The sequence below is a fragment of the Leuciscus leuciscus genome (assembly GCF_965113295.1).
Source record: "Leuciscus leuciscus genome assembly, chromosome: 1".
NCBI lineage: Eukaryota > Metazoa > Chordata > Actinopteri > Cypriniformes > Leuciscidae > Leuciscus > Leuciscus leuciscus.
Window position 1 is genome coordinate 28,457,130 of NC_138725.1, and position 19,470 is coordinate 28,476,599.

Genomic DNA, 19,470 nt, shown 5'->3' on the forward strand with positions numbered 1-19,470 from the left:
AGGCCTGCTTAAAAATAACTAAATATTCGCTTATATATATATATATATATATATATATATATATATATATATATATATATATATATATATATATATATATATATTGTGGTTTGTGGCTGTCTTGAGGCTTTCAGCTGATCTGCGGTCAAATAAATATGCAATTTAAATATGCTAACATTAGGTAATAAATGACTAACGCACACTAACGCTACTATTGCACTTCCAACAAAATGTAACAGTTGGAATTCTTCTAATTCAGACACCAAATCAGAGTCAGTGAATTAAAGGAAAAATAGTAACATGACACAAACCTGTTAAGAGGCTTAATGTCTCATCTGTGTCTTACTCATAGAGGAACTCAGATAGATTTCAGTCTCTCATGAAATATCAGAAAAGAGGAAATAAAAAGACAAACCAATGTGCTTACTTTAATACGGCAGGTATTTACTATGGTAAAGATTTCAGTCCAGTTTGCCACATGAGAGTGTGTAACAGATCTTTAAGGCATGTCAGTCATTAATCCAGTTGTCACACCAGAATTACTTAAGTGTGTGTGAACAGAACCGGATTAAGCACTAAAAGGTGAATCAGCAACCGAATTCAGCTGCCATACAGAGTATTTATTGTTGCCATTATACACATAAATAAAATCCACTCATGTTGATGAACACCAAACTTGTGTGTAAAGGAATTGCTGATCTTTACTTTCCTGGTTAAATAGCGTAAACCTGTTATTGATTCACAGATGTCTATTCATGATTATAATTTCTGCAAAAGCTTCTGAATCAGCAACATGTAAGGAAGATGTAGATTTATGTTTGCTTTCTTAATGACGTAAACTGCGTGCGTACAGAATTGTGGTGTTTTATGAAACGTTTGAATGACATTCAGGCTGATCCAGCATGTGACTAATAAAAATACTATAATAAAATGAAGAACTGATGACTATGAATTTGGTCTTCTGCTTCACTCTATTTTGACCCAAAACCATAATACAAACGAGCCTGATTTCTGATTAAGATTTCCTCCTAGTGTGGATTGCCATGTTAAAATTCACAGTAAAATTAGTGAGTGTACTTAGAAGACCTCTGAAAACGGATTGCCTTAAATGTATCAAGTAAATTACCTTGTAATTTTTCAGTGCCTGTATGAGAACAGTATGATAACTTTCTATACTCATGTATCACAGTCATCAGTGTGCTGAACTTCATTCTCACATTGTGTCTCAATGTTGTCTGTGTGTCCATCAGGAGCAGAAAGATCTAATGACATTACAGTATTTTCCCAACAACAAAGATAAAAACAAAGGGCGTCATTTACTACAAAAAGTTTTAATCTCGCATGAATAAAACACAAGTGTGTGCTGCCCTCATGTGGACGAACACCAGACCTGCAGGATGAAACCAAACCTCCACTATAAACCAGAGCAGAACACACACACATGAGGAGACCTGCGCTGTGAACACTGATGAGACACACACAGATCTGCTGTCTGATCTGAGCGTGTGTGTGTGTGTGGGTCAGTCGGTGATGATGAGCTCGTCGCAGCCCCAGTCCTCATAACTGCCATCAGGAAGATACCGGCGGATGATGATGGGGATCTTCCTGCTCCTGAGGGACAGTAAAACACACACATCAATAACGCGCTTTATCAGTGTGTCTTTGTCCATACAATGAAAGTCAATGGGGTCCAATGTTCTCAATATGTGACCCGATCTGGCGAAATGAGTCGGAAGTCGCAACGTTCCATTTTAAGATATGGGCCGTTTATGTGGAAAAACAATGAAATAATATTTTTTATTTTATTTATTTTTTTGTGCTAAATTTCAAAGAACAGACATTCAAAAATAATCTCCTAAAGTTTCGTAGTCCAGATAATTAAGTAAAGGTATTTAAATGACTATTAAAGTTTACAAAGTTTTACTAAATTCGCTGGAAATGAATATTGCTTTTCTCAACTCTCATCACCTCTGAGCATTTCCCGGGCATCCCCTGAAATATCTCTGCTCTTCAAATATGGTGTTACACGTTGTATAGAACCAATCAAAAAGCTTAGAAATGTACACAAACGCTGATCATTTGTCAATAGCCGCGTTTCCACTGTCGGGCCAGGGCCGGGCCGTGCTAGTGCGTGCCAGGGCCAGTCGCGTTTCCACTGTCACTTCCGGGGCTTGATCGGGGCTTACTCGGGGCCAACGGCCAGGATTTCTGGCCCATCGAATACCTTGGGCCAGCTCGGGCTAGAGGCGTGGTCAAGGTAAAAGGCGGAGTTTATCGGTGTTAGGGAAAGTTATGGTCTGCGGCAAGATGCACATTTCACTTTTTTATATCGCGAAAATTAAACGCTGCTCGAAATGGAGAATCGCCTGTACTGGTCTGTCGAAGATACCAAAGCTCTTCTGAGCATTTGGGCAGAAGAAAGGGTACAACGTCAATTTGACGGCGTGTGCAGAAACGAGGACGTTATAAAATACATCGTTGTTGAACTTGCTAAGCTAAGCATTCAGCGAACAACGCTTCAAGTTCGGGAAAAAATTAAAAAGTTGCGGGCGCAGTACAAGGCGATTAAAACGCACAATGGACAAAGCGGTGCCCAGAGAAGGAACTTTCCATGGTTCGACTTGATGGACGGTGTGCTGGGTCACCGTCCCTCTGTTAGTGGAGAGACAAGTCGGGACACTATGGCAGCCGCGGACGGTGAGTTAATACATGCTATCTTCTTAAAATCTAAGTTTTCTAACTTCCTGCCTGAATGAACATCATAATTCCCGCTGAAATGGATGGGGTTGTATGACGTTTGATCCAGGAAGGCGTGTTAAGGGCGGGGTTTAGGGCAGCGCTGCAGGGCTAATGGCCCGGCAGTGGAAACGCAAGCCTGGTGCTTGAGGCCCGAGGCCACTGGCCCGGCTCGGCTCGCTGTTAGCCCTAGCCCGGCCCTGGCCCGACAGTGGAAACGCGGCTAATGGGAAGCCCCATTTCGACTGACCGGCACGCGATTGGTCCAGCCATCCTCCTGTCAGACTCGCGGCGCTCTGTGTAAACAAGCTAGCAGATCTCCTCAGAAAGATTAAATATTATTAATTTGAGAAATGTCGCTTTCAAAAGAGAGCAAAGTCGCCAAAAGCGTTGAACTCACTGGAGGCTTCTAACCTAAGCTCTGCTGCTGGTCATCAAGAGTGGCTAAGGCTAACGTTATAGTCAGTGATTTTTTTGGATCTGGAGACGTGTCATCCTCTGATGACAGCGACAGCCCTGTGGTATTTATCGTGTATGGATGTGAGTGAGTGCAATTATTCTGTGAGTGTATTTATCTGCAAGGAGAATCCATTACAATGTGTTTGATTTATTTTAACCCAATATTTAACTGTTGGTATCTCCGTTATGAATATGTTACACTGTTATTGTCATCTAGCCTACACAAAGATATGATTGCATAGGCTAACATTGTTTGTTCTCTGTTTCCTTGTCTCTCTGCCTCTCTCACTTTATCTCTCTCTCTCTCTCTCTCTCTCTCTCTCACACACACACACACCCTCTCTCAAGCAAAACTGTAGCACCTCTGTTCAATCTTTCTGATTTTAGTAAATGTTTGTAAAAGTGCCTTTTAAATTATTTATTCAAATAAAAACTTTAAAATAATTTGAGCTTCAGCCTGGCATAATAGCATATATTAATGTCTTTGGTCAAATTAAGCTGTACAATAAATAGTTCATCCCTTTAAATGCAATGGATTTTGAAAGATATCAACAAAAAACGGGCAAAAAACTTTAAAAGCGATTTTCTCAGGTTTTCAATTGGAAAAAGAGGGCAGACGACCATAATTCAAATGTGTATATATTTACAACCATTCAAGGTATGACTTTGACTAGGATATCAGTTGAAAGCTTATGGTCTCCTCTTTCCATTAATACCAAAATATCAGTTTTGAAATTTGGGTCACTGTGACTCATTTTGCTGGATCAGTTCACATATGACTAAACACACACACACGACATCAACATGACAGATGAGAAACACACAGACATCACCATGACAGATGATAAACACAAACGAGAAACATACACACACAGAACTGCCATGTGTGTATTATATAACACAGACATGAGCTCTCAATATGACTTTCACATTTACATGTGTTCATTTCTCAGACACTTTTCTACAACAAGCGCTTCATCCGAACAGATCCTGGAGTCAACAACAGTCGTGAGTCTGAGATAAGGGTGTGTGTGTGTGTGTGTGTGTGTGTGTGTTTGTGCGTGCTTGTGCGTGCGTGTGTCGTACTTGAGCTCCTTCATGGCGATCTGCAGCGGATCCGTCTCTCCTTCCAGCTCCACCATCACTGGCGCACACATCCTGTCACACAGGAAGTGATGTCACTGAGCACATGCTGTCACACAGGAAGTGATGTCACTGAGCACCACTGTAGCGCTAGCACAGCAAACCCAGACCTGCCAAACTTGAGCACCATCAGTGTGAGACGGGACACACACAGACACACGCCCATCTTCATAATTCTAGTTTTCTTCTAAAGTTTTTAATTTAAATCAAAGATGTCACTGCACTGACTACATTATGAGATACAGTGAAAGTCACTTTTTTTTTCACATCATTTTTCATGATTAATATTGCACTGCATAATGTGAGCTGGTCAACTAGTCTAAAATTCAGAAACCCCTAGAAAACAACACCACCACCACAGGAACATTGAGTGCACATGTGATTCATTTAAAAAAGCTACTTAATTTATCATTCCAATATCCAAATATGATCCTAAATCCCACAGAAAGAAGGGTTTATATGTGTGACGTGCAGATTTGCACATTATAAACCGGACACGCATTAGCGGAACAAACGTTAGCCAATACAAACACGTTTATAGAAAACGGTTCACAATGAATAGACAGGACCAATAATAGCAAAAAGAGTCCTTTATATTCAAAAAGAACATCAAGTACAAGTTAGCCGAGTGGTAAAAAGTGGTAAAGTGTCCATCATTTAAAAAAAAATTTTAAAAAATGGATGAATAATACAAAACGCTTTCTGACAAAAAACACAAGCAAGAACAAAATTTAAACCTAGAACGTCAATTTTCACTTTACAATAATCTTCTCTTTCTGTGTGTGCGTGCGCAGTCGTGTTTGTGTTTGTGTGAGAGAGAGCTCGGTACTTTTTAGACCCGCGCGTTTGTCGCTTATGGATGTCATACACAATACATGTAACAGAATTAGGTACTTTAGTTATTATTAAAGATCATCGGATGTAAAATTCACTTTCATATGGTGTCTGCATATAAATGTGTGTTTGCAGTGTGTGGACACAACCACCATACAGTGAAGAAAATCCATTCACTCCTCTTTTTTAATCCTCAAAAAGTATAAACACTCAATAATGAAGCCTTTGGATTTTCTGAGCAAAATATAATGTCACATTGCTCCACCCACGACCACTGACGGACTGTCCCGTATTAGCATATTTTCACCCTCAGCCAGTCGAGTTGTGGCGAGTCGACACAAGACACGTATAAAGTGCTGGCGTGGCGGACAGTAAACAAATGGCTGAGAGTGGAAATTGAGGTCAAAATGCGTACAGGTTGGCAGGTCTGCAAACCTCAGCTCTATAAACTCTTTAAAGTTTAAAGCTGTAAACTGAGGCATGTTTGTGCAGGAGGTCAGAGGTCAGAGGTCACTCACGCGATCTGCAGTGCTCGTGTCCCCAGGACTCGCGCGCGCTCGTATTTGGTCATGTACGGTGTGGTGATTCTCTTCTGATTGGCCTGCTGACCTTCACCCGCCGGCAGAATCTGGACGTTCTCCTGGTCCTCCTACACACACACACACACACACAGCGTCAACACGTCAGATGAGAAACACACACAAGACTGTCAGAAGAGACTGAAACTAATCAACTGAGAGTGAAATTATGAGCCGAGAAACTAGAGAAACAACTTTATTCTCACTACAAACACTCACGTGTGATTATGCACTGAAGAGTGAGAATCAAACAAAGTCTGAACAATAAATACTATCCTGTAGGGCTGTGCGATATATATCGTGAGATTGTTATGCGCATCTCGTCAGTAAAGCCGGTTCCTTGATTAGTAGTAAATCACCATCACCTGCTTTCAGATGAAGCGGCATTTAGGGCTGAGGAGATAATTAAGTGATTAATTTAGTGATGATTGAGCATTATTGAAGACACCTGATGTTAACAAGCAGAATCACTGAAGGAGAAAATCACAAATTGTAAGTTACCATTAAGGCGATGGGTGTTTGCTTTAGTTGGGCTCTAGACCATTATATGTTTACTTCAATATTTACTGTTGTTTTTCTGCTGTTATTGATTTATAACAGTTAAATGAACAAAGTAAAATGTAGTGTTATAGAGTTGGTTATGTTTTGACATAATCATGCTGTGATCTGAAAAGGGAAACTTATTGAGATAGTTTGGTCTAACTTGTTAGCAGCAGTTTAGTGATTCTTCAGCCTATGATTATCAGTATTTTACTTATAATTTAAAATATTTAATAAACATTGTTCTGATCAAAAGACATTCAAATAAATTCATTTAAAACACAGACATCAATAATCAGCCTGTGAATCTCAACAATGGTGACAATAATAAAGCATGTTGCAGTGGCTGCCACCAATCACAACTCATTAATGGTTCCCATCATGCATTGCGGTATGAATAAATTATGATCTGAATTGTCTATGTAATTTACTTTTCCTAATTGAATATTCTGCTCGTCACCATTGTTGAGATGCATAGACTGAAGTTTGATGTCTGTGTGTGCCTAAAATAAAGATTTTTTTTAATAAAAAAAAAAAAAATTTTAAACAACTTCTAAGAAATCCTTTATATTATATCAAAAATTCTGGCCATTTATGCAGATTCATTAACCAACAACATAAATCGAAGTCAGAAAGAAGGATTTTAATGAGTTCAGTGATCAAGTTCAAATGATGATTGTCATAATATAACCAACACCATCAGATCACTTTTTTTCTTTGTTCAACTGGTGATTATAATTCAGTTCTAAAGTTAATAATATAAGGGTCAAGAGTCCAACTAAAGCAACCATTGATCGTCATAACGGTAACTTACAATTTGAGATTTTCTCCTTCAGTGATTCTGCTTGTTAACATCAGGTGTCTTCAATAATGTTCAATCATCACTAAATTAATCACTTAATTATCTCATTAACTTAAACACTTTTGAGTGTGGACTCATACACTCCCAGGAGTGTTAATTTAACACTGGAGTTTTTGCTGTGTACAAAGAGCCGTAGTTAACTGACAAGCTGAGCCATATCGCATTAAATATCGCTGGCGATATTGATGCGATATGGCTCAGCTTGTCAGTTAACTACGGCTCTTTGTAGTAAATGCCGCTCTATCTGAAAGCAGGTGAAGGCGATTTACTACTAATCAAGGAACCGGCTTTACTGATGAGATGCGCATAACAATCTCACGATATATATCGCACAGCCCTACTATCCTGTTTTATTTAACATTAAATATTGTACTTCACTGATGTGAAAATGTCACAGTAAAATCGTAATAGTCCTAAAATATGCACTTATCAACCTTACTACTTTATGGGACTGAGATTACGAGCTAAAAAGCAACAGAAACTAATATTTTCATAACAAAATGTACATTACAGTTAACATTTGAAGCACTTATAAAACATCTCTAAAACTGCTTTTTACCATCTGAGAACCGTTGCTCGACTCAGACCTTTCCTCTCTTTTGCAGACACAGAAAGGCTCATACATGCCTTCATTACAACTAGGTTAGATTACTGTAATGCCTTGCTCTCCGTCCTTCCAGCTAAATCTCAGTATATTCAACATTCTCCTCGTGAATACATTACACCAGTGCTTTCACAGTCGCACTGGCTTCCCATAAATGTGAGAATTGATTTTAAAAACTCTTATTTTAACATATAAGACACTGCATGGGACTAAGTATCTATGTGATCTCATTAGCCCTTATACTCCATCACGATCTCTCCGTTCTGCTAACTCTCTTCTGCTACATCAGCCTTCATGTAAGCTCAAGACTATATGTGACCCGTCATGGAAACCAGGGACACAAGTCGGCAGCACAACTTTCGAGCAAAATGAGAAAGAAGCGTTTTTTTTTTTTTAAAATTGGTGATTTTCGTTTTTTTGCAGAATCTGTTAGTTGAGATCACGAAGAAGCCTCTCCATGTTTGAGATAGCAGTATTGGTATATTTAAAAGCGTACATTTTGATGTTGAAATCGGCTTGTTTTTCGGAGATTCTAGCACGCAGTAGGGGCGTGTCATTGTCGGTGTGTGTATTTCCATACTGAATAAGCCGGCGTGGCTACTTATTATGCAGCGCTCTGGCCGGCTCTATCTGATTTCAAAATTCAATGAAGATGGACGCCAATAACATTACGATGTCCAGCAATCGATTTAAATAGTAGGTTACATGGGGTTTAATTTGTCGTTTAAAGGTAGGGTAGGTAATCCTGTTCAGAAACACTTTTTTTTATACTGGGTGAAATGGTCCTTCCATCCTGATAGTAGTCAATACATTATGTGTTTAGAAAAAGGAATGAAAAAAATCAGACCTCTGTAGCAGCTGCAGGACAGTAAAAACTCTGACCAATCACTGCCATTCGGTGCGAATGTAAAGAACCAATCAGATGCCTTCATGTCTCGTGCCCGAGCCCCACTGCGCGCGCTGCCCTGCATGCACTCATCACATGTCACCGTTCCCGGAAATATTCAGCTCAAAGCACCTGCATATGCAGTCAGCGAAGGCAAACAAGCCAAAAACTACTTCCTCGGACCCTGCCCGCACTCTTGAACGACCTCCTCTGCTTCGCCCTCAACCCCGGACCTGTCCTCGAACCGACGATGCGGTACTTGTCTCCGGACTCGGAGTGTACGTTAGTCTTCATTATGAAAGTTGATGAATCTTTACACCCCTAATATGTATGGTACAGTGGTAGAGCTTTCGCCAGCCGTGTCAGAGGTTGAGAGTTTGAATCCGCCGTTGTATAGGTTTTTTTTTTTTTTTTTTTTCGTATAGTTTTTTTTCTCTCATCAAAACGATTATGTTCATCAGTGGTTGTATATCAAGCAGGGACACGCAAACGTTTGAATTATTTTGTTATTTCAACAGAACGAATCTAGTGTCCGCAACGCAACTTATTGAAGCGCGCGTCGAGTGAAGACAATGCAGTGTGTGCGCGAGCCACACGAGTAAACACTGTATCTGCGCCACTGATCGCAGCGGCAACGAGCACTTTGATCACTTGATAAAAAAAAAAACACATTTCAGCGCTAGTATCTTATTTAAAAAACGAACGAAGTGAATGCTCTGCCAGTTAACTGGAGATGTTTTATTTAGAGAATTTGTAGAATTGGTACATTCAGGGGGGAGGGGGAGACGGGGGATCTTTACAGGGGGTATGACTTATCTAAATGAGATGTAAATGGCTTATTGTCATTCCCAGAAGGGCGAGAACTTGCCAATCTTTAGAAGCAGATTTCTACCATTTCAGTTTTTTTGAGTGCCTACCTTCAAATGGCCACAACTTCTCCAAATATTATCAGATTTCCATGTGTTACACATTGTTGGAAAGCTTGAATACTACACTTTCAGAATATGTGAACAACTCAAAATGCCCCAGAACTAGTGCTGTAGCGGTGTGTCGATGACGTCGACGTCATATTTTTTGCATCGACGCTTCTTTATTTATTATTTATTTATTTTTTTGCGCCATTCCCAGAGGTACAGCTCGCCACACACACATCGCCCGCCGTGTTATTCTGCCATGTTTTCTCCCTTTCTTTCCAAACCGCGACAAACGCCAGTCTCCTTTCTCTGCAGAATGCCATAAATCCGCTCAACCAATCACAGCGCACCATTCCACGCATTGTAAACAGTAACGGTGGCGCTCTGACACCCGACATCCTAGTTTTCCTTATCTACTTTGCACTTTTTGATCAACAAACAAACAAAAAAATTAATACATTTGACGGCATTGATGAACCTGTGGTGGACTCTGCCGTAGGGAAGAAACGTAAGCCATCGAAATCTAATCATTTACGTGAGGAGATTAAGAAGATGAGGCACGCGGGAGGAAGAGAAATGCCGACTGTTGCTTGTTCTCACACGACAGCGTCAAACTTCTGTCGAATGCTGACACGTTAACCCCAGGGGATCTTTTAAAAAACTTTCAATTCTTGTACTCAAAGTCAATGAAAACCGAGCAGGACCTAAGCCATTTTACAGCTGATCGCCGTCAAAAAAGAAGGTCGCCATCGTTCAGAAGGTATTTCTTAGCGATGGCTGATTGAATGTAGCCTATGTTTAGTCCAGATTAGTATTGACCGAGTTCAGAGGCTGTCATATGTGGATCAACTTACTTTGTTGTGTATTTTCAACAGTTTCAATGTGAAAAATAACTTTTATATTGATTCAATGGATTAATTGCATAAAAAAAAAAAGGATTTATCACATTTATACTATATTATTCAGAAGTAAACATTGTAGCTGACAGTGTGTTTATGTCAGAATGTTTATTTTTAAACCACAACCTTCTAAGTGCTTCTTTTACCGATATATTTAACATATCTTTTGCATTTCTCATCCAAACAACGTCAAACTTGGCACTGCACTTACTCGTGCCCAGACAGCTGTCGAGTTTCAAATCCATAGGAGTAACGGTTCGACAGAGATATGCGAATAACAGACAGGATAAATAATTCCAATTAGTCGTTAGATTAGTCGACTAATCGATAAAATAATCGCCCGACTAATCGTTTAATTAATAATCGTTTACCCCAGCCCTACCCAGAACCGACTTGTGTCCCTACGTTCCGTGACTGGTCACATATGGGGGAAAGAGGCTTTTCATACAAAGCCCCAAAGCGATGAAATGTGCTTCCTCTTACCATCAGAAACGCACCAGCGTTGGGACACTTTAAAAAGCTGATTAAGACATTTATTTAAGGCTGTTTTTCTTTAATTAGTTGTTGTATTGCCCTCATTGTTTCTGCTTATTTTACTTTAACGCTTTGGGTTTAAGAAAAGCGCATTACATATAAAATGTATTATTATACTAACATAAAAATAAGAATAATTTATAAATATATACTCTGCTGTATTACTATTTTTTTATTAATCACAGAATTAAATGTACTATAATGTGTTGTAAATATTGTCACAATGCAATAAATAAAATTATTATAATAGCAAATTAGCCTTCATATAATTTATATTAAGGCAAAATACAACGACTTTCCCATTTCTTTCAATTTTGACATGAAATATCAGCCGGAAATCTTTACATTAACTTAGGGCTGGGCGATTTAAATCGCGATATTGTTATGCGCATCTCGTCAGTAAAGCCGGTTCCTTGATTAGTAGTAAATCGCCATCACCTGCTTTCAGATGGAGCGGCATTTACTACAAAGAGCCGTAGTTAACTGACAAGCTGAGCCATATCGCATTAATATCGCGGACGTATCGCCAGCGATATTTAATGCGATATGGCTCAGCTTGTCAGTTAACTACGGCTCTTTGTACACAGCAAAAACTCCAGTGTTAAACCCTTGACCCATATATTATTAACTTTAGATTTTGTTTGGCTGTTGTATCTGAGTTATAACTGCCAGTTGAACAAAGAAAAAAAAGTGATCTGATGGTGTTGGTTATATTATGACAATCATCATTTGAACTTGATCACTGAACTCATTAAAATCCTTCTTTCTGACTTCGAATTATGTTGTTGGTTACAGCATAGCTGTGAATCTGCATAAATAGCCAGAATTTTTTATATAATATAAAGGATTTCTTAAAAGTTTGTTTAAAAAAAAACTCATTCATTTAGGCACACACAGATGTCAAGATTCAGTCTATGCATCTCAACAATGGTGACGAGCAGAATATTCAATTAGGAAAAGTAAATTACATAGACAATTCAGATCATAATTTATTCATACCGCAATGCATGATGGGAGCCATTAATGAGTTGTGATTGGTGGCAGCCACTGCAACATGCTTTATTATTGTCACCATTGTTGAGATTCACAGGCTGATTATTGATGTCTGTGTTTTAAATGAAATTATCTGAATGTCTTTTGATCAGAACAATGTTTATTAAATATTTTGAATTATACGTAAAGTACTGATAATCACAGTCTGAAGAATCACAAAACTGCTCCTAACAAGTTAAGCCAAACTACCTCAATAAGTTTCCTTTTTCAGATCACAGCATAATTATGTCTAAACATAACCATCACTATAAGATAATATTTTACTCTGTTCATTTAACTGTTATAAATCAATAACAGCAGACAAACAACAGTAAATATTGAAGTAAACATATAATGGTCTAGAGCCCAACTAAAGCAAACACCCATCACCTTAATGGTAACTTACAATTTGTGATTTTCTCCTTCAGTGATTCTGCTTGTTAACATCAGGTGTCTTCAATAATGCTCAATCATCACTAAATTAATCACTTAATTATCTCCTCAGCCCTAAATGCCGCTTCATCTGAAAGCAGGTGATGATGATTTACTACTAATCAAGGAACCGGCTTTACTGACGAGAGGCGCATAACAATATCGCGATTTAAATCGCCCAGCCCTACATTAACTTATATGAGATTAGAATACATTAAGAGTTATATTTGTCAAGGAACACTAGTGAGAATATAGTCATAATAAAACAGACCTCACATCCTCCAGATCATCCAGAGGCTCTTCATCTTCAACATCATCAAAATCTCCGTCATCAAAACTGATCAACAACAAACAAACACAAACTGAAGTCAATAAACAAACCGACAACAGATCTCACGATGTGAACTAAACCCTAAACTAAAGATTTACTAAAGCACGATGTAGAGAGTTACGGAGTTACTCTTGTTAAAATATCGTTCACAGTTATAATGTTTAAGTTTTAAAATAGATATAAGAATACTAGAGAAATATGATCTCATCGTGTTGTTTTCACACTCACACACTTTAAACTACAGTAAACATTTAGAAACCACTGTGGCCGACGCGTTCAGAACTCACTTGTCTTCGTTGTCAGACATTATTAGTGTCTTATGTGTCGTAAAGAAGATTTAATTGTGAATTTCTCCTATATTTTCAGTGTGCTGTTGCGTCTCGCGCCTGATCACAGGACGAGTCGAAGCGTGGAATGAACTTCCGGCGGTGCGGCAGCTTTCACAGTCCGTGCAGAAACACCAGCGCCACAACACTGACCTTCCCCAAACACTTACACATGGCAATCAATCCCCCTTCAAAACGCAGCAGAAGCCTAACTTTATTTATATGACACATTTAGAAACCCTGTTTGATAGAACACTGATGCACAACTAAAGCTTCACGAAGTTTCGCAACCTTTTATTTTGAATCAGTGCTTCGAAGTGCATGTCGAACTGAAGTCACGTGATTTCAGAAATCACTAAAGTTGTAATTTCCTATAAAGTTCTTAACATTCTATCTATACGTGTTTTGCTACAAATCTGTTTGCACAGATTTTAAGAGAAAATAATTTTGAATGATGTTTACACATGGCATAGATTACACATTAAAGACAACGCTTGTAGTTTTTGCAGAACATTATATTGATTACATTGTTCTGTGTTCTCGTTGCATTTACATCTTTAACCAGCAGAAGGCCTCAGTGCGCGGAGCCTCGAGAATTTATAAAATTATATACCCTACTCTGTCGTTCTCAAATCTAGGATCTGGAAGATTTTTTTTATGTTTTTGAAAGAACATTCTTATAAAGGCTGCATTTGTTTGATAGTCAAAAACAGTAATATTGTGAAATATGATTACATTTTAAAATAGCCCTAATGTTTCTCTATTTGAATACATTTTAAAATGTGACTGCAACTTAACCGAAATTGAAAAACAATCGTTCATACTCTGAATAAATGAGAAATATTACCTCAGGCATTAAAAATATCTTTTACATGTAAAAATTAGATTGTGCTCTGTAATTAAAACATGAATGAAAGTCAATGGAAACATATGACTAGTAAAAATTCCTTTGTAGAGCTCTCTGGTTGTAATTTTTACTAGCGAGAATTAAATTGTTTTGCTCTCTAATTTAATTCTAACAAGTAAAAATACAATTATGACGAGTAACACTGGGAACATTTTAAGCTAAAATGTCTTCCCATGCTAGGATTGGTCTGGATGACTGTGACGTCACTAACCCCGCCCACCCCACACATATTTCTTCCTGCTTTGTTGAAGGAAAAGACAAACCTCGACATGCAGGTATCACTATTACTGTAAAGACACTGTTTGTGGAGCGTAATTTAATATGTAAATATGATAGCACAAAATGACGATGTTAGATTGATTAGGAGTGTAATTGTAACTGTATGAGCTGCAGAAATGGTTGGTTTCGCTTTCATGTAACCAAAACACAATCTAAGATGGTGCGTCTAGATTAGACATGTGCCGATATTCGGGTAATGCGATAAATCGCGGTAATGAATATGCACGATATTGTTATCGCGGGCACTTCAAAATACCGTGAAAAATAATAGATCTGAATTTAGATATTTAGAACGCGCATATAGCTTATTTTCCATCAACCGCTTAAACAAACACTGCGTATGCTGCGCGAAACACGTGCGCACTCTGATGTAAACAATCGCCACGTGTTTAAGCACTAAGCATGAGGCCGGTGCTCACTTCTAGTCTAATGTAAACAGTCCTCACATGGAGAAGCAGCATGGCGTAATACGTTCACACGGGGCGTCAGCGTCAACGCTTGACGGAAGGCGTGGCTGAAGTTTGGCACTGACGCCATGGTCATAGCAGCGTCAGCCAATGAAATTTAAAATGTATCCTCAGTTTGCTGCTCTTGAACAGGATGAACGTGATTGGCTGCCGCCTGCCTACTGTATTTGCATAGAGCGATCCTATTGGCTGACGCTTCCGTCTGCGGCGCTTCACTGGCGTTGCTCGCGGCAGAAGTTGAAAAATTCTCAACTTCTGCCGCGAGCAACGCCAGTGAAGCGCCGCCGACGGATCCACAATTCTTTTCGGCAACGCTTGACGTCACCCATTCAAAGTCAATGGGAAGCGTTGACGCTCACGCCCCGTGTGAACGTACCGTAAGGAGGAACGCCGCCGCCTACAGTCTATGGCCGCCGCCGATCTATCCGGATCCATCCCGCTTCTAAAAGCAGAGCTGCCAACTCGACGCATTCAGCGCGAGACTCTTCACACGCTCACGCCACACATCAGTTTTCTCACGCAGAGAAAAATCGCGAAGCAAAGAGGACACGAAGACCGTCAAACAAGACAGAGGCAGAGCAGGTTACTTTTGATATGAAACAGGAGAACAATTGTGTCACAGAACGTTACATTTAAACCATTTAATGACCAGCATCATGTTAGATGACTAAAACAAATAGATAAAGAGGAGTATTTTGCTGAATATGTGCACTGCACTTTTTTACATATTTATTATATTTTTACTTGTGTCATTACATAATTGTTATTATAATGAAAACCACATTATTACATATTTATTATATTTTTACTTGTGTCATTACATAATTGTTATTATAATGAAAACCACATTATTACATATTTATTATATTTTTACTTGTGTCATTACATAATTGTTATTATAATGAAAACCACATTATATTTGATTTAATTAGTTATTTGTAACCTTTAATAATACCAGCTGATAGGGCTCTATACACTGTAAACCCCAACACTCAAAATCATTAATTGGTTTGAGTAGGACAAACTTAAATTCAACTAATTAGTTCAGTCCAATTAACTTGTTTGAGTATTTAGCACTTTCTTTTTCTTTCAAGTTCACAGAACTGATATATTTTAACCACTCTAACTCTGCGGCCTCCCGCGGACCCACCGGTGGGTCCAATATTGCATCATCATAATCATTTTAAAAAATCTATAAGTTGTGCATCACAAACATAAATATATATGGTATTGTTTGAAAGCTTAGAACCTCAGCTTTCAGGAAAACTCCATCACTTTTGCATTTATGTTACATAGAAGAAGATAATACGGTCTAAATTCGACCCCCCCGCAACGACCCCCACTTGAAAAAATGGTATGAGCGATATTAAATTTAATATTTATATCACATAAACTCACCAAAAATAGACAAGTCATATATCAAATGAAAGCTCTCACTCTCAAGAATATCACTGTGCAGTTTATTTCACCGATCCAACACTTTACAGTAACATTATTATCAAAAGATTTACGAAAACTGAATCGATTCTTTTGAACAAGCAAACACATGAGTCATATTCCTGTTCGGATCACTTACTCTGAGTGAAGCTTTTAGCCACAAACTCTATATCAGCTCGTTCCTTAGGTTGTTTGCTTCAAAATGAGAGTATTTTCACATGTCTGTGAGCATGCATGGCCAAATGACATTGTAATATGTCAGCGATGTCCAGATGAAAACATGCGTTGCAGACAAAAATCCTTATTATCCTTAGTTTTGTTTCTTTTTGTTAGCTGCGATTTCCGATGACGTCATCACGTATTGCGTCATACGTCTGAAAAGCTGAGCTTCTAACCTATCCAGAGACACGTAGATCATGCTTCTAGGCCATTCACAGGCCGAGATATCCTTTTGGAAAGTTGAGGAGGCGGGTCTTATTTATGATTTTTTCGCGGCTGGCAAAAAATCATCGCAGATGAGTTGGCGTTGAGTTTGGGTTAGTTGGAGAGTTTGGACAGTGATTTTTCGAGTAATTGCGAGGTTTTTACAACTGGTTGGAGTGTTTTGTCTTTGGACAATGGCTTCAAGAAAGTTTTTTGTCTTGGAGGAGCAGAGTGACACTGAAACTTGCAGTGATGCCAGTTTCGATTCTGTAAGACAAGCTGCCTATAATGCTGGCGAAGATCCTGAATTTGAGTAAGTACACATTTCGAGCTTATAAACGTTGTATCTGTGTATTTCATGGACAAATGCATGCAACAATACAAATTATGCATGCAACAATACAAATTATGCATGCAACAGAAATCGAGAAATATCACTACCCATGCACGCGCTAATTCAAATTAGTATGGTTGGTATTGCTAGCATGTGCGTATTTTTTTGTGCGTCGCGTAATTGTTTTTGCATGTCTGTTGCATGCATATTTGAGATGATTTTTGCACTAATAAGCGTGCACAGGCATGCATATATTCATGCCATAGTTCAAATAAGCCTGGTAGCTTTTTGCTAAGCTTTGTGTGCTGTTTGTCGCCCAAATGTGCTAAAATAATGTTACATGCATATTTGTAGTTTTGCACGCGTTGATCATTAGTTGCTTTGATTGCATGCATGTGGGCAAGAGTTGTTCATCAATTGCAGTGATGCATGCTTGTGTGTCATGCATCCATGATACAACTGATGAACAAATGCCTGCTAAAATACAAATCTGCATGTAACATTATTTTAGCACATCTGGGCACCTGTAAAAGCACATGCATCACTTGCATTGATGCATCATGTGTGCACATATTTGTTCATCAGTTGCATTGGTGTGTGTGTCAAAAAGCAAGCTTATTTGAACTGTTATGCATATGTGCATATATATATATATATATATATATATATATATATATTTTTTTTTTTTTTTTATCTATACATGAAATGCATTCTACATGTCTCTGTTACATTCATATTTGAATCAGTGCATGCATGAGTGGTGCTCAATCATTTTTGCACATGTATTTGTCTTGTGTGGATTTACAAATATATTATATTCTTGTATCTGTTATATGCATATGTGAATTATTTTTGTGCATGTAATATTAGCATGCATTTTTGAATCGCAATGTGGATTTATAAATTACATTTATGCATTTGGCAGACGCTTTTATCCAAAGCGACTTATATTCTCACAAATTTGTTTTGCTTTGCAGTCTGGACAGTGGTGATGAATGGCAGCCAGATCTGCCATGCACCAGCAGCAAGGAGGTTGTTTGCCCACCTCACACCTCCAAGACCCCGACACCCTCTGTTGGTGATTCTGTGAGGCCACAGAGAGCTGGAACTCCCAGCAAGAAAAACAGAGGGAGGTCTCATTCTGTACGGGGGACAAAAAGGTCAGCAAGTGTGATGTCAGAGGATGGTGGCACAGAAAGGTGGAATGACTGCAGTGTGGAGGATGAAGTTCCAGCCCTACCAAATTTCCTTCCAAAAAGAAACCCAGGAGCGCAGCTTGTAATGGACAGGATCTATTCCCCTCTGCAGCTCTTTCAACTCTTCTTTACAGGCTCTGTGGTGGACACCATTGTGAAAAACACCAACACCTTTGCACAAATGAGGGCGGAGGCTGGAAAACGTTTCCTTTGGTTGCCTTTGAATGCACACGAACTGTATCAGTACATCGCACTTGTCATCTACATGGGGCTCCTCGGTGCAAAAAACATTGTCGATTATTGGTCTGGTAAAGAAATGTATCGCCTACCATTCCCAAAATCGGTCATGTCAAGGTCCAGATTTCAGGCCATTTCTTGGAACCTGCATCTTAGCAATCCTGAGGATGATCGAGACAACTCGAGAAAAGTGGGAACTGAAGCCTACGACAGACTTCACAAGATCAAGCCCCTGTACAATGACATCGTCTTGGCATGCAAAACCTATTTCCATCCAGACAGACAGCTAGCAGTGGATGAGAGGATGGTGGCTTCAAGGGCGCGAATCGGCATCAAGCAGTACATGAAAGACAAGCCGACCAAGTGGGGCTACAAACTTTTCGTGCTGGCTGATTCTGCCTGTGGTTACACATGGAACTTCTTCGTTTATGAAGGCAAATCTTCACTGCCCACTGGAAAAGGGCTCAGTTATGATTCTGTTATGCAGCTTCTGGATCTGTCACTTCTCGGCAAAGGCTACCAGCTTTTTATGGACAATTTCTATACGAGCCCATGCCTTTTTATGGACTTGCTTGCCAAGAAGACTCTGGCGTGTGGCACTATACGGACCAACCGGCGGGGCTTCCCCAAAACCAAGGCGAATGACATCAGCCGCAGAGCCCAAAGGGGAACCATTCGATGGCTTAGAGACGGGAAGCTTCTCTTTGTAAAGTGGATGGACACAAGAGAGGTGACTATGTGTTCAACAATGCACAAGGCATATGGTGGTGATGAGGTCCTCAGGCGTGTCAAGAGTCCCGAAGGTGTATGGGAAAGGCACAGAGTCCCGATTCCAGCAGCAGTGAAAGACTACAATAGACACATGGGAGGTGTGGATCTGTCAGATGCCCTCATCGGGTACTATAATGTCCTGCACAAAACGAAAAAATGGTACAAGACTTTTTTTTTTCATTTTGTTGACATTGCAGTAGTAAACTGTTTCATTCTGCACCAGCACCACTGCAAGTCCCAGAACAAAAGTCCTCTCAGCCAGAAGGAATTTAGGGAGAGGCTTGTGTCTGAGCTGGCTACACAATCCAG

At 39.2% G+C, this 19,470-nt stretch overlaps 2 protein-coding genes across 3 annotated transcripts in view; one reads left to right on the top strand and one right to left on the bottom strand.

Annotated features, from left to right (window-relative positions):
• Positions 1-19,470, top strand: part of LOC309497856 (uncharacterized protein) — a 606,947-nt gene that overhangs the window by 545,646 nt on the left and 41,831 nt on the right. Inside the window, exon 1 of one of the 2 annotated variants that reach the window (XM_082168194.1) lies at positions 14,244-14,292. The exons of the other annotated variant lie outside the window; for it this stretch is intronic. The gene's annotated coding sequence lies outside the window, so the exon portion shown is untranslated. Of the gene's footprint in view, positions 1-14,243; positions 14,293-19,470 lie in introns of those variants that run through there. 2 annotated transcript variants of the gene reach the window in all.
• LOC309502842 (DNA-directed RNA polymerases I, II, and III subunit RPABC2-like) lies at positions 173-13,264 on the bottom strand. Its single transcript, XM_082175393.1, has 5 exons — positions 13,072-13,264; positions 12,721-12,790; positions 5,691-5,821; positions 4,282-4,353; positions 173-1,611 (listed from the first exon to the last, which is right to left on the bottom strand). Exons 1-5 carry the CDS (start codon positions 13,089-13,091, stop codon positions 1,521-1,523), a joined length of 384 nt encoding a protein of 127 aa, XP_082031519.1. The 5' UTR covers positions 13,092-13,264; the 3' UTR covers positions 173-1,520.